Raw genomic sequence first — 15,092 nt, 5'->3', positions numbered from 1 at the left:
TCTGAATTGAGTTGATAAACTAGAAAATGCAGGCATGGTCCAAGGATTTGACTTTTATTTACTTCTGTTAATTATGAAATTGGGAGGTGAAAGCTACACTGACATGCTTCTGTTACTGCCATTGGAAGTCCTGGGCTTGCCAGAGCATCTATAACATGAATTCAAGCATGTGTTTTTCAATGGCGCAGCTTCAAATTGGTGGATTATAGCGGGTAAAGTCACATCCTAAAGCGTAACGAAGACTGAATTGATAACACTACAGGCTAGCCAGTTAATTGGCAATATGTAAAATGTAGGAATTTTCCACTTAGGATTAAGACATAGCTGCCTTTTCCTTTTTTTTCTCTGTTGCATCTAAATAATCCGATGCATTCAACAAAGTGAAGGGCAGATGCTTAGAGGCTCATGAACTTGCATCCAGTTTACCTTTACAGGTTTCATTTTCTTCAAGTGATATCAAGTCTTGAGCCTACCTCATTTTAGGAGGTCGTTGCTAGAATATGGTGGGAAAATTTGACTTCGAGTGTACTTATCGCTGAAAACTGACTAAAGACAGTGCATAGCTCTTCTTTCTTGCTTCTCTGGTATTGAACGGCAGCTTGGCCTCATAACAAGCTATACATGCTTAGCCATTTTGATATGATTTTTTCCAACCTAGATTATATTTCTCCATTTTACCTGATCAAACTCTGGTGTCTGAGTTACTAATGATGCACTTGATCAAGTTGGCTATGGTTTTCAGTGACAATATAAGTTGTAATCTCACTGAAAATGCCTTGATCTTGAAAACCCAATGAGTGTAGGGGCTCTAAAATCTCTGATGATCCATGAAATTTAAGCAGTGCCCGGTGGATGTGCAGTGTCGCATGGATCATGGAGGAATGGTCATCAATTTATTAGGATAGAAGGATATATGACACGGAATGAAGGATGAGATCACCCCCCTTTCCCTATGTAGCAAGTGGGCTGAATTCTTGAATTTGAACATAGTAAGGTGCTTATTAGCAGTTCAGGGTCCTCAATAACTCCTTTTTTTTTTTTCTTTCTCCCTTCTAGTTCATGCTTTTCTTCATTAATTACTATGAATTAAACATGCATATATACATCAGACATGAACCTGGTGTAATAATGATGTTTTCTTCACGTATCCTTAAGCGCACAATTTTGCTTTTTCTCATGCCCAGAAGACTGTCTTCAAGGCTGCTCCTTTGGTGTCACAAAGGACCGACAAGGGTCTTACTGTGCTGGCGAATTGAGAGAAGTTCAAAGACATTTTTCTGCCACCCCATCAATATCATTATCAAGATCTGCTTTTGGTCCAATTAGTGTCTTTTACAACTGATCCGCAGTAAAATTATAGGCATCTAGCGATTGGAAGGTGGCCCTTTCTCCTTTCTTTTGCACAGAGGAAGCGAGAGCAGTGATTATTGTAGAAATTTGATTTAAGAACTCTTGGCTCATAGACGTATCCGAATTCAGATCCTAATAATTAGTAAATCCCTTTTTCCTCCACCATTGGTCGATTTGATAAATAAAAATTTACACGCCATTGGTAGACATGGTCACATGGCCATGACACCACCATGTCTGGACCATTAAGCAGGCCTCGATATGACTTGGTGACAGAATGATCATTTTATGAACTTAGGCCCAGTCACTCCACCATGTCATATTCACTCTCTTGTGGATGTTTTTGTGAGCTTTGCTTTCTTTCTTTCAGATCAGTGGCCCTTCAGGGTGTCCGTACTGTAAGGACTTCTTAAGCCCAATGACGCTATACAAGCCCATAATCATTTTTAGAAACGTTCAGAGCAACTGTTGATCCAATGCTGCAAGAGTTACAGCAAGACGTCAATACAGGCGAACTGGATCAGAGGTTCTGTCTAACCAGGTAGGATGAGCAGAAGCCTTATTCTCAGTTTTCATATCTTATATAAAATTTGAAGCCCGTCCATGTAGTTCCCGGATAAATCAGGAAAAAAAAAAGAGTGACATGGGGCCAGGAACATGGTCGCAAACCATACCTGAATTTAACAGGTCCCTGAAAAAGCCGATTATATCCATGCTTAAAACAAAACGAAAATAACCTCGGATTCAAAGCTTAAATGGCCGCGACTTGCAAGTAACTAGCTATGAAATCCAGGTACCAAACAAACTAACAAGAGTAAATAGTTGGCAACCATAAAAACCCGGCCCTCTGCCTCTAAAGACAAGCAATAAAAATTATAAAATAGCTCCTTCAAACTGTTCACCTCAACCATTAACAAGAAAAACAAAGCGCGCAGAAGGCACTCCACTCCAGCAACAGAAGGGCAGACCTCGTCCTGTAATCAACTAAGCAGTGCCTGACAATGATCGGCCTAAAAAATGCTTGCTGGGTTACGACACAGAATAGACACTCTTTACAGCATAATGATGCCAAATTGCAATCACAGAGCAACAGTCATGCATACCCAGCAGCACAGAACAGGAACCCTTTGTTTTAACCATAAGCCAAATTGACTCTCATACAGGCATTTGAAACACATTAAAATATATAAAATAAGAAACCAAAACATCCAGCGTGAAAGGAAAGATCATTTTCATATTGAAAATAACAGCTGATGACAGCTGACATACGATGAGCTTAGACTGTTCAACTGCCAAGATAATCCTAAAACCCCTAAACCTTCTTTCCTGGTAAAATTCTGAGCCAAAATTAAGGAGGGAACCCTCGACCTCTATCAATACTATTACAATGACAAAGCAGTCGAATTCCCGAACTTGATTAACACCCCCATTAAAAAATTTCAAATTTGTAAAAAAATCTCCATCTTCTAAATCTCAATCTACTTATCCTTGATAGTGATCCCAAGCTCCCCTGCAACAATAACAGTGGTTGCCATATCAAGAAACATCCCATGCTCAACAACCCCAGCGAGCCTCAAAATAGCATCACTAGCAACCTTTAAATCCCCAATATCCTTCTTAAAAAACAAATCCACGATGTAATTCCCATTATCAGTAACAGAAACCTTTTCGCCCCCATTATCAGTCCTCAATTTGGCAACGCACCCCGCGTAATCGAACAAATTTTGCAGCCTATCTTGAGTAAATTTCCAACAAAACGGCACAACTTCAACGGGCATAGCACCACTAGCACCAACATGAGCCACCAACTTAGACTCGTCAACAATAACAATAAACTTCTTGCAGGCACTCTCAATCATTTTCTCTCTGAGCAAAGATCCACCACGCCCCTTGACCAAATTGAGATTCGAGTCCACCTCATCAGCACCGTCGATGGCAAGATCAACGACGGGATGCGAATCAAGATCAGATAAAGGGATGCCAAGAGACACGGCTTGTTGGTGGGTTTTTGTGGAGGTAGGTATTCCTATAATGTTCTTTAATTTTCCTTGGTGTAAGAGATCGGCGATACGGTCGACGGCGTGTTTAGCGGTGGAGCCTGTGCCTAGGCCGAGGACCATGCCAGATTGGACAAACTCGACGGCTTTATAGGCGGCGATTTTTTTGAGCTCGTCTTGGGTTAGGATTAACGGGGAAGGAGATGAAGGAGACATAGCTCCTGACTCTATAGATAGCTTTTCTGATCCAATAAGGGGTGGACAAGGTATAGCCATTTTGTTTTGTTTTTTCAAAAGTAATTTGATAAGAAACAAGATAATAAAAAATGCTTGTGTAAAAATAAATGAAGAGGATAAGGAGAAGGGACTATAAGATCATTGTTGAGGGAGATGAATGCTGCGGAGGAGAAGTCGAGATATATGGATGGGGAGATATAGGGTTTGGAGATTGGTGTGTGTGGTAGAGAAGGGATAGCTTGTGGTGATCTTTATAGAGGAAGGAAAGAGTCGGGTGGTGGTGGTCCTGGTGGAGGAAAATGCAAGGAAAAGGGCTTGTTTGGAACTGGGATTATGATATAATTCGTCTTTCTATTGATAGAGAATATTTTATTAATTTCCTTTTCCAGCACGATATCTGATTGTATTTGTAAAAAAAAATACTTAATAAAATATATTTTCTTTATTAACGGATGAATAAAGTCCGTTTGAAATTGAAATTGAAATTGCAATTATGCATTTTGAGTGGGAATGAAAATTATGTGGCTGAAACGTAATTGTAAGAGGGAAAGAGATTCTCTTCTTTACTTCCTCCAGCACAAATCATATTTGCACTCCAGCCCCCTACCCTTTTTTTTTTTAAGCTTAAATCTCGATTTTCTCCCCTGCAATTCTTGTCTTATGTTAATATCATTCAAAATCTTGTTTTTTGTTTCAATTAAATCTATATAACTTCCAAATTTCGTCGCACCGTCAATCTCTATCGACGGAATCCTAGTAGGGTGGGTTTGGTAATAAGGGGCAACCTGCTGCTGCCCTCCAAAAAAACAACTAAAAGGTGTTTTTAATGAGGTGCAATCCCAAACGAGACTTTAAATCAAAAGTGGGAGAAATACATGTGATTCTCACGTGTTTTTTTTAATTTAGGATAAAATCTTAATTTATCTCTCGAGATTCATGGGTCGTCTCGATTTTATTGATTTTTTTTTTAGTTTCAGTTAATCCCCACGAGTTAGATTTTGTTGTAATGTCCACACCCCCGTGCTTTAGCCTCCTAAATCCCAAGCATGAACATGGCTGATGTCGATTTTATGCACCAGCTTGTAAGTTGGGTCTGCGAAATGCTTGTTTCTTTGTATCCTGAATTGAAGAAAAGCACAGCCGCAGGATGGTGAGGGTTTTTATCGTATGTCTGTCCGGATGATATTTCCACCCGGGCTTATGGTATTGGGAATCTCCAAATCGGAACACTCGATGCTCTGCACGAGTCCTATTAATTGAATGGTCGGTTCATCTCGTTGACAACCGCGTATCATACGAGCCACTCTTCCTGTCGTTTTAATATATATATATCAATTATTGTTTTTTAAATTCTGGGTAAGTTCAGAATACAGGCAAAATTGCCATTGGGAAAGAATTGATTCGACTAAAAGGATGGCTGGTATCAATCCACTACGGACCATGGTGTTCATTTGTGATTTCTCTGTCTTCTCGGATTAGGCCCCGAGGAAAAGGAAACAATCAGTGGAGGTTATGAAGCTCTCCTTTTCTTTTCTTCTTTTAAAGACAAAGAGTGGTGAACAAGGCGTGGGTCTTGCTCTTATTATGATTCTCGGCATATTCCCAACCACTGGATACAATCTGTCAGCCATCCACGACTCCCTTCCTTTCAGTACATAGAATATTACCATTTTTTTTTTGCTCTATATTGTCCCATGGATCACGCAAAACCATCCATGTTTTCATTATTATTATTATTATTATTAAGTACATAGAATATTACCATTATTTTTTCTCTATATTGTCCCATGCATAACGCAAAACCATCCATGTTTTTATTATTATTATTATTATTATTAAGTAAATAGAATAGTACTATTTTTTTCTCTATGTTGTTCCATGGATCACGCGCAAAACCATTTGTGTTTTTTATTATTATTATTGATATGAATGACTACATCAGTTTATATATATTTCGGTTAATTTTACGGTCTTGAAATTAATAATCAAATAAATTTTTAATAATTCTAAATTTTATAACATTCAAAATTATAATCTCAATAAACAAACTTAAAACTATCGAATGAGCTCCACCCTCAAAAATAACCACTTATGTTTTTATCATTACAGAGCCGCTGCCTTCGCCATTCTCCCTTGGCTAAATGGAAAGACCAGAAAAGGAGCGAGCTTGGTATGTATTTGATGATGCTATATAATGTTACGTAATCATCTACAGAGACTAAAAAGAGAAACACGATTTTGTTTCTGGCAGACATCTGCTTCGGAGAGTACATTGTCTAGATTAAGCACGAACAAGTCTTTTAACCATGACCAGTATAAAAAAAAATATGTTGAATAAATAACTATGACCAGACTTATCCATACAAGTCCATTCCAATCTTGGACTACAAATCTAAGACTAGGATCCATGAATCTCGTACAAGCAAGCAATTATATTGAACAGAGGAAAACAACCTTGCATCAATTTGACCATGTGTATAGAAAAGCAGCCACGGTTTAAAATGTGAACCACGAAAAGGTAAACAAGGGAAGAGACGACCATCCCAGACTTGGATTGCGTGAAACTTCTACGATGCTTGCAGGCAGAAATTGCAAGTTCTAACAAGCCATTTCGCCATGACTGGATAAAACAAATCCATTCTTTACAGGCCGGATTCATTCAGTTTTTTCTTAACAACTATGATTTCTCCGAGTTTGAAAGGTTTGCGAGGTATAATCAACATACTTCAACACTCTTTTGCTTAATTGATTTAGCGTTTATATCAAAAATATATATTAAAAAAAAACCATTGCAATTTTTCAAACAAAAATCAATATCAAATGGTGTTTTAGATAGTATTTGGTATTGTAATAAGAATTGTATTTTAAAGCCATTGTTGCTTCGAAATGTATTAATAAAAAGCAATAATAATAAAAAGCAGGTTCAACTACAATTGTAAACTTTACCAGAAAAGAAAATACAAAATCTATAGCAGTGAAGTAATGCATTTTTTCAGTTCAAAGTCACTAGTCGCAGCAAAAGTAGAATGCTGTCCGACAAGGAATTCATTAGAAATCCTGCGTCATTGTGCAGCAGCGGCCCATTCCCTCTGCAACTTTTTAGAAGAGCAAGACACGGTTATGATGTAAACGGTCAGGCCAACAAAAATTATAAAACCCACCGGTACAAATTAGAGAAACGGAGTCTTTAGCCTCTTTTTTCCTCTTTTTTAACTGACATCATCACAGAACTGAAAAAATCATCAGAATTAACAATAGAGAAGGAATCATCAGCTATATAGTCTATGAGAAAGTGTAGCATTTGTTTTGTGCTCCTATTCATATATGCATTTCTGTACCCGTTCGTATGCAAGTTAAAGAGGAAAACTGGACATGTCTGACTTCTAATCAGTTGGGGAATTGGGATAAAATATTCTAACAATTATTGGAAAAAATAACTTCTGAATTCAATCCAGCAGTTCGCAATTACAAATAGCCGCTTGCACCTGTCTACATCATATCTGACTGCTACATACGGGTCTGAGAAATTATATTACAGAACAAGAGCCGTATTTAATCATTCAACAATACCAAATTTAAGGGAGGAAGCACCTTTCACTAACATCACCAGCAGAGTAAAGAGAGCAAATAAACAGAATTCCATCTCATTAAAAGCCATGTACTTCAATGAAGGGCAAGGAACACAAAGATCTGGGACTGGATTATACCACAAGACCTCAAATATAAGCGAGTAATTTGAAGTAGATAACGATGTACAATGAAAGAGAGAAGAGGGCAAAGACATGCTGCCAGAAGAGAAGAGCAGAAGCCTCCTTTACTGCATAACCCCTCAGGCTGGCAATTGCTCCCAATAGAATGGCACTTGGTGTTGTGTACTGTAACAAGAGCACGAATCTGTACATTGCATCTCCCTGGACAAGAAGGTGCAGCTTATCAGCCAATGCTACTACACCAATTCCACACAGAGGAAGCACCAAAAGCCTTGCCACTGTGATGCCAATTGTGGTTCGAAGACCAAGCGTAGACTCTTGTGGCCCCTCCGAAAGCATACCCCCAAGAATAAGCATCACAGAAGGCACCATGGCACCAGCTAAAATTTCTAAACTGTCTGTAATAAAAGACAGAGGAGCATCATATCCAAAGAAAAAAGCTTTCAGTTGAGGCACCATTCCGATTATGATAGCTAAGAGAGAAGCGAGTGTTGGAGGTTGAAGTACGTGCTGCACAGGAGTTTGTTCGGCTACAATTCTGATCCTTCTCACAACTCTCGGCTCAGCCAAACACCGAATTGACCGAGGACTGCTCGAATTGCCTTCAGCCAGGTCAAGGTCTGGAAAAGTAGTCTGTGAAATACTTGAGATGCTATTAAAGATCCTAGCAACGAAAGGCGTCTTTGAATGTTCAGTTTCTTTTTCCTCGATGCCTGGCCATTCAGCTTCTACGAGGAGAGGTATACTAACGTCACTAATTGGATGTTCCTCAATCTCAGTCCCTTCCTCAACAATCTCATAGTACTGCATGGGAGGCTCCATCATGTGATAAACTAGGGTGTAAACAAGAATCACAGCGACCCACTGGGCAAAAGAGACATACGCCACTCCCCTCGAGTGGCAATGGGGTCCAAATGGGCTATGTTTAGTGTGGCAGACAGATCCAACAATGGCAAGGGGGAGATTTCCAGTATTGCCAAAGGCAGTCATAATAACGGTGAATCTGTTAAACTGCGGTGATGGACGACATATAAGCACCACGGCCACCCCGAGAAAGCAACCAATGACTGTGCTAAACAACACGTTGACAGGGATAAACCACCAAAGGGAAATGTTCTGAAGCGTAATGCTTTGACCAAGCTCAGTGAAGATTAAGCAGGGCAAGAATAAGGCAAAAACTAGCTTGCTTAACAGCCTAAACGTGGCTCTTGGGATCATTTGGGCTTTCGGGTGTGCAAGAACCAATCCTATAACAGTAAGGGAGAGAAGCTTCATCAAAGGCACTATAGCAGTCAGCAGATTTTCACCACTTGATGTCATCTTGTTTTCATATAATGCAGGCATATAACCAGGCATCTTTCCTCAAAGCACTCGCTTTCTGAAATAATTAGTAAAACAGAATTACAGAAACATTCATTCCAAATAAAAAACACAATTAACCATTTGAGGAATTTGATATTCTACAACATAGGTTTCATCAATCACCAAGCAAAATAGCAGAATCGCAGAGAACCAGCATGGATTTCATATAATAATGTTGTAACAAATTATAAAGAAATGAGCACATATGTCTAACAGAGTATGAGCGATAAATGATAAAAAAATATATATATAACTCAGATGCAAAATCAATGAAGAAGCTATGTGGCATGTGGGCTTTTATGGATTAAGAGGGGAAAAAAACAACTCAATCAACCACAACTACAGATAAGATAACTGAAAGAAATCTAGATAGAGAGAAACGTGCAGGATTTGGAGGCAATCAAGAATCGCAGAGGAGAAGAAGATATTCTTGAACACTGAATAAAAAATAATGATAAAGAAGGAAGCACCTCTGTGTCTATGATGGGACCCTCAGTAATAAAAATCAGTCTTAGAAACAAAACAATTAACGTTGCTGTTTCTCGGTCTATCCATCACCTTGCCATAAAAGAAAAGGAGCAAATAATATATGGACTATGGTGATGAATTTTCTTGCTCCACTGGTCAATGATATATTCCTTCTTTTCTTGCTCTATCTAAACCCAATTTTTAACATGGTGAGGAGGAGATAAAGTTGGGCTGTGTTGTCGTGATCATAAATAGCTTTTGTTCGCGTTTTCGGCTTTTTACCATTACCTTTTTTCGGCATTTTGCTACTAAATTTGGTTGCTGGCCCATGCGCAAACGATTATCATTACTCTTTTCCTTTCCTTTTTTTAAAAAAAAAACAGAGAATAAATTCCAACTCAAGACCTTTGAAATGATAGGTTTCAAAGGTGATTTTGAAAATTCTAAAGTTAAGGAGAAATAGCGATGGCAACAGGGGATTCGGAATGAGGGGAAGTTTTTCCTTAATTACAAGTCATAGATATTGAACTTTACTGTAGATCTAAGAACATAGTTAAATATGAATAATTAAAAGATAAAAGGATAAATTTATTAAAAAAATTTGAGTCCAATGAAATAATTTTCTAAAATAGTTTATAAATAAAACGTGGATAAGTGTTGGGTTATGACGGAACTAATGGATTTTCGGGCATCGTGCGTGTGAAAAGCTTAAAACATGAAAATTGTGCTGTTCGCTTCCTCCGATTAGAATTCCAAAACGTGATTTCGTTTTCGAGTTTGGCCCAATAGACTTGTTTCTCTCGGGCTCTAATTTGTTGTAATGGGTTTCGACCCGGATCTGTAAACCGCTTGATAGACTTGTTTCTCTTGGTTAGAACGGGTTTTGACCCAAGTCTCTAACCGCTTGATAGACTTGTTTCTTTAAGAACAGATTTTCACCTGAACCTCTAAACCAGAAGTTTTCTTAAGCAAGAAAATCTCAAGTTCAAACCCCGTCAGATGGTGAGGGATGGGCATGTTGGGATTTGCCATTAATGGACAATGACTTGTGCAGCCTACCCTAAAAAAAGAGAATTGCCATTGTCAATGGTAGTTGCACCTATTATTGACAAATGTATCAACCCATGTGCAGCTGCTATTGTTGAAGAAGAGGAGCCACCATACTTGCCTATAAATAGGCATGTCTTGTGGAGAGCAAATAGTGAGAGTTGTGAGAGTGAGAGAGAACGTGAAGAGAAGAGAAGAAGAGAGAAAGAGGAGCTGCTGCCATATGCAGCAGAGTGTGTGAGCTGGGAGTTGAGTGATCCTCCTCCATGTATTTATTGTATCCGTTCTCTATCCCTAAATAATATAGACTCTCTCCCGTGGATGTAGGCGATTTGCCGAACCACGTAAAATATTGTGTCACAGTGTGCTTTACCCTCCTTTCTGAGCAACTATTAGTACACCACCGGTCCACGCATGGGGTGCCGGAATTCCCCAACAGGGCACTGCTCCCTGTTATTATGCAGCCCTGGTATTGCATTTCAAATACATATCGAAAAACAATTTTATTTAAAATAAATTTTTTTTATTTTTTTAAATTATTTTAATATGCTCATATCAAAAATATATTTTAAAAAAAATAAATATTATTTTAATATATTTTAAAATAAAACATATTTGAAAAGTGATTATTCCCGCACTTACAAATATATCCCAAGACCCGTTCGAATTCCACTCATATAGTAGTATTCTTTATATTATAATTATAATATAACCAACAGAAAACTACATGTCCATGCCCTAAATGAAAACATTCGGCTTCCGGAAAGATTCTTGATCTTTTACCCTATCGAGAAAGGTTTTCGATATTTTTAGAATTAAATACATAATTATTTAAAAGAAAAGGATAATTTACGTGCACAATGTTTCCGGAAAACTACAAGATTTATGCACCGATTAAAAACTTTTTAGTTCTTGGATATTTCTTACTTGACACGATTTTGTTAATGGATGAACAAAAATATTCGTGATTACACGTCCAAATGATGCATTTTATCCTTCATACTTGTATGTTTTTAGATGATTCTAACGTATTTAAACTGGGACGGGAATTTAGTGCATCGATCCCTTCTAATTAACGAGATTAGGCATATATAAATATTATCAGTTGTTTTATTTTAAGAATATGAACCTGTAGGCATAAAGGATCACAACACAGACTACAGAACTAAGAAGCAACCTGCCTCCCACTAAAATCATAGAACAGAACACTACAAAAAAAAAATGCCTGTTAGCAACCAAAAAAAATTGCCTGTTGCAACATCATCCCACCAAATAAAATATGTTTTTGCATTCAAATAAAATATTTTTGAATTTTTTTATTTTTTTATTTATAAATTATTTTATATATCGATGTTAAAAATAAAATAATATATATATACATATATATATATTGTTGTGATATATTTCCAAGTAAAAATCACTTTAAAAAACAAGTACTACCACAATCTCAAACACCATATAAATATATATTACAAATAAATAATTACAATCCATACAATGAGAAATATTAATTCTCAATAAAACAATAACCACTTATTTCACAAATTAATTATCAATAAACAGATTGATATCAACAAATAAATTAATACCCACAAATATATTAACAAAATATAGTAAATTAAACAAAATTAAATTACTCATCATGTAAAATAAATCATACCCAATCACAAACCCATTTTTGTCATAAAAATAAACAACGCCATTTAAAAAAAAATCAAAACTAATTACCTCGAATCAACCAAATGAATTTCCTCCGCAAGCTACCTAGTTGACCTTCGGCCTAGTACTCCGCGGCCTACAAAAGGTATTGGAAAATCAAGCAACCACCGTGAAAAAAAGAGGACCCACACGCATTCGCCCATATACCTGTGGTAGCTTTATCGGCCTGTTCAAAGGCTACCTCGCCCTAGCGACAAAGGATGGCCGCCCGAATTTGAGAGAGGAGTGATGAAAATTGAAGTTCGAAAGAAAAGGAAAAAATGAACTTTATTCCAGTATAGTGACTTTGCAATTGAATTTTTTCCCAGGTCCCTTGCAAATGAACTTTATTCCAGTATACTGGCAAACTAAACTAAAGGGGTTAAACCAGTTTCCGGTTGCAAGTTCCTTGTAAATGAGAAATTTTATTACCCAAACATATGAACTAAAGAGATTATTTTCTATGAAAAATATTTCTTTAAAATGAGTTAATTTTTGTTGGTTTGGATGCATCAAGAAGATAATAATAATGATAATTATGATAGTATCAATAATAATAATAATAATAATAATTTTGATTATGATTATAATATTTTTAGTACTAATAATTCTAATTACAACAATAATGATTATAAGATAATTGTTGATATAATAGTAATTATACTGGCAATGATCATAATAATAATAAAATAATAATTATTTGAATAATAAAATGATGGTTGTGGCGGTAATGGTATTAAAAATTAATTTTGTATGTACAATTTATAACTAGTATTATTATTTTTAGTTATACACATAATAATTGAAAAAATAATAAAAATAAAGATTTATAATAATATTCAAGAACTATATTAAAATTAAAGAATAAATGAATCTACTAAATTATTTTTGAAATGAAAAAAAAAACAGCAAATGATCAGGCACGTCCTGACCCACCAATAGCAACCATGTTCGTGCGCCTACCCTTTTTTTTTATTTTCCCCTCTTGTTTTTTTTTAAAAAAATAATAGACAACAGGGTGGTTTGTCAATATGCAAAAAAAAAAATATATATATATATATATATGCACTCCCAGTTTTCGAATCTATGACCTCTGATTTTTCACGCGAACTAAACAGCCGAGATATAATATAAAATCATAAAATTATCATAAAACATGTATTGACGTGCTTTATTGGTATAATGTTTTGATTTCCTTTCCTCCGAAACAAGCTCACCATGCATCAGGCCGAGCAGGATGGAGAGTGGAGATTCAAACCACCAATCTCCTTCGAGGGCTAAATTAGAGAACGAATAATTGATTTATTGAAAAGAATACAAAGAATGAAATATAATCATCTCTGCAGTTTTTTTTTTAAATAAAATTATTCACAAAGAAATTACTGAATATATTTTCTACTAGTTTCATGCTCCAACATTTGCGACACTAATTAAGGCCGGGAAGCCCGCCCAAGGCCATCTTAAACATCTCCGTGAAATGGAAAAACATCATCGCGGTGGACATGGGCACGCTTAAAGAAATCAAGGCAATGAACCCTAAGGCCAGGCCAGGCCTTGTATCCATCAGCTGGGATTGCAAGAAACCCATCATTTCACATATCAATGAATCGTAGCTAGTAAAATAACGCTTTTCCCACTCCATCCAATTAGCAGGTGGCTCATAGTTCCTCTCCACCATCTTCATCTCATGAATTCTTTTTCTAAGAACAATCATGTTCTCGTCCACTATCCTGCCGCTGAAGTAATTTTGATCATGCGATTCTCTTCTTGAAGCTGAGATTCTTGCACTTACCCTTTTTCTGGAGTCGAGTTTCGTTTTCGAGGAGGCGAAAAGTGGATGATAAGAAAGGGAAGATGAACATAGAGAAGTTGATGCCATGTTTGTTTATGTTGTGGTATGTGTGGAAAATGATATCTCTTGACCCAAGAGAACTGCATTTATAAGCTTAATTAGCCAAGTAAATTAATCAAAGTTAATGATAATAATAATAATAATAATAATAATAGAAGAAGAAAAGGAGGAGGAGGAGGAGGAGGAGTATAAAATAACGCAAAAGAGGCGGGAAGGTGGGGGCGGGAATGTTGGGGGCGGTGGTGGGGCTTGCGGTGAGGCAATAATTGAGGCCAGAAGTGGTAAGGAGAGGCAAGACCGTGTCCTCGTCTGCACTGTTAGCGCGTAGAAAGTTGGAGTGGATTCGGTGATGGTGACAAATTTCACTTTTTTTTTCTCTCTGATTTTTTTTTTTTAAAGATCAAAGGTCACATCCTTTACAATGAACTTTTGCTCGGTCCTTGTTCTGATTGCTAAGGGATAAAAAAAAGAAGAATAAATAAATAAGTAAAAGTTTTAAGAGTGTAAAAATATCAAGGAATAAAATATTAAAAATGCTTGATAGTAATTACAAAATTAGAAGTAAAAATACCCTCAACATAAATTAAATAGAATTATAGATAATTAAATAATACTAAACTTGTGCAGAAGTAAAATATTTCCCCACTCAAAATCCCTCTGCTCCTCCATTTTAAAAGTCAATATTTAACCCGTCAAGCATGAGTACATGAGTTAAAAATTACTGTATTTTTATTTCCTTCACCGCCATACAAGACATCTATAATAAAAAAGTCACGGTCTCCTGCAACGCGGAGAGTCGTGCATGCATCGACAATGACACGTATTTTGAAGGGAGAAAAATTATTCCACACGAAAGATCATAAGAGAGCCATGTTATTGCATTCTTATCAATGAATTGGCTTGAGATATTTTATAAAACATTTTATAATAACCCTACATAGTACAGTCTTGTCTAAACTGTGCCGCCGGTATTTATATATAATTTTTTTTTAGTTTAACGTAGGTGTCCGGGCTAATTTGCGCGCACCTCGACTAACCTCACGGGTCCTGAAGTTAACGACCATGTAAGCCTCCAGTGACTATCATATGAGCAACCACAGGGTTCGAACCTGAGACCACAAAGGGAGCAAACCTCTTGATCCCAAGCTTTTATCACTGGGTCATCACCTAGATGGTTCGATATTTATATATAATTAAAGCTGAAGGTGGAGGTGGAGGAGAAAGAATAGTGCCGTCTATGATTTTGATCGATGCGGTCAGCTGAATTTAGTGTTTTTTTTATCTCGATGGAGAATTTAATTCATACATATTTTATATCTAATAGGAAAAAGAATAGTCACTCGTCCAAATCGATACTCTCATTGTTATCAT

General features: G+C 36.7%; 3 protein-coding genes across 3 annotated transcripts; all 3 read right to left on the bottom strand.

Annotated features, from left to right (window-relative positions):
* Positions 1-2,564: 2,564 nt before the first annotated feature.
* LOC133705746 (probable ribose-5-phosphate isomerase 2) lies at positions 2,565-3,823 on the bottom strand. Its single transcript, XM_062131129.1, has one exon. The coding sequence runs from the start codon at positions 3,621-3,623 to the stop codon at positions 2,829-2,831; it is 795 nt and encodes a 264-aa protein (XP_061987113.1). The 5' UTR covers positions 3,624-3,823; the 3' UTR covers positions 2,565-2,828.
* A 3,389-nt stretch (positions 3,824-7,212) lies between these two features.
* On the bottom strand, positions 7,213-9,370 carry LOC133705743 (protein PIN-LIKES 2-like). Its single transcript, XM_062131121.1, has 2 exons — positions 9,127-9,370; positions 7,213-8,672 (listed from the first exon to the last, which is right to left on the bottom strand). Exon 2 carries the CDS (start codon positions 8,648-8,650, stop codon positions 7,301-7,303), a length of 1,350 nt encoding a protein of 449 aa, XP_061987105.1. The 5' UTR covers positions 8,651-8,672; positions 9,127-9,370; the 3' UTR covers positions 7,213-7,300.
* A 3,625-nt stretch (positions 9,371-12,995) lies between these two features.
* Positions 12,996-13,846, bottom strand: LOC133704087 (uncharacterized). The gene has a single exon (XM_062128827.1). It carries the CDS (start codon positions 13,746-13,748, stop codon positions 13,296-13,298), a length of 453 nt encoding a protein of 150 aa, XP_061984811.1. The 5' UTR covers positions 13,749-13,846; the 3' UTR covers positions 12,996-13,295.
* Between the last annotated feature and the right edge of the window lie 1,246 nt (positions 13,847-15,092).

This window comes from Populus nigra, chromosome 10 (assembly GCF_951802175.1).
Source record: "Populus nigra chromosome 10, ddPopNigr1.1, whole genome shotgun sequence".
NCBI lineage: Eukaryota > Viridiplantae > Streptophyta > Magnoliopsida > Malpighiales > Salicaceae > Populus > Populus nigra.
This window is presented reverse-complemented; position numbering and strand designations above follow the sequence as displayed.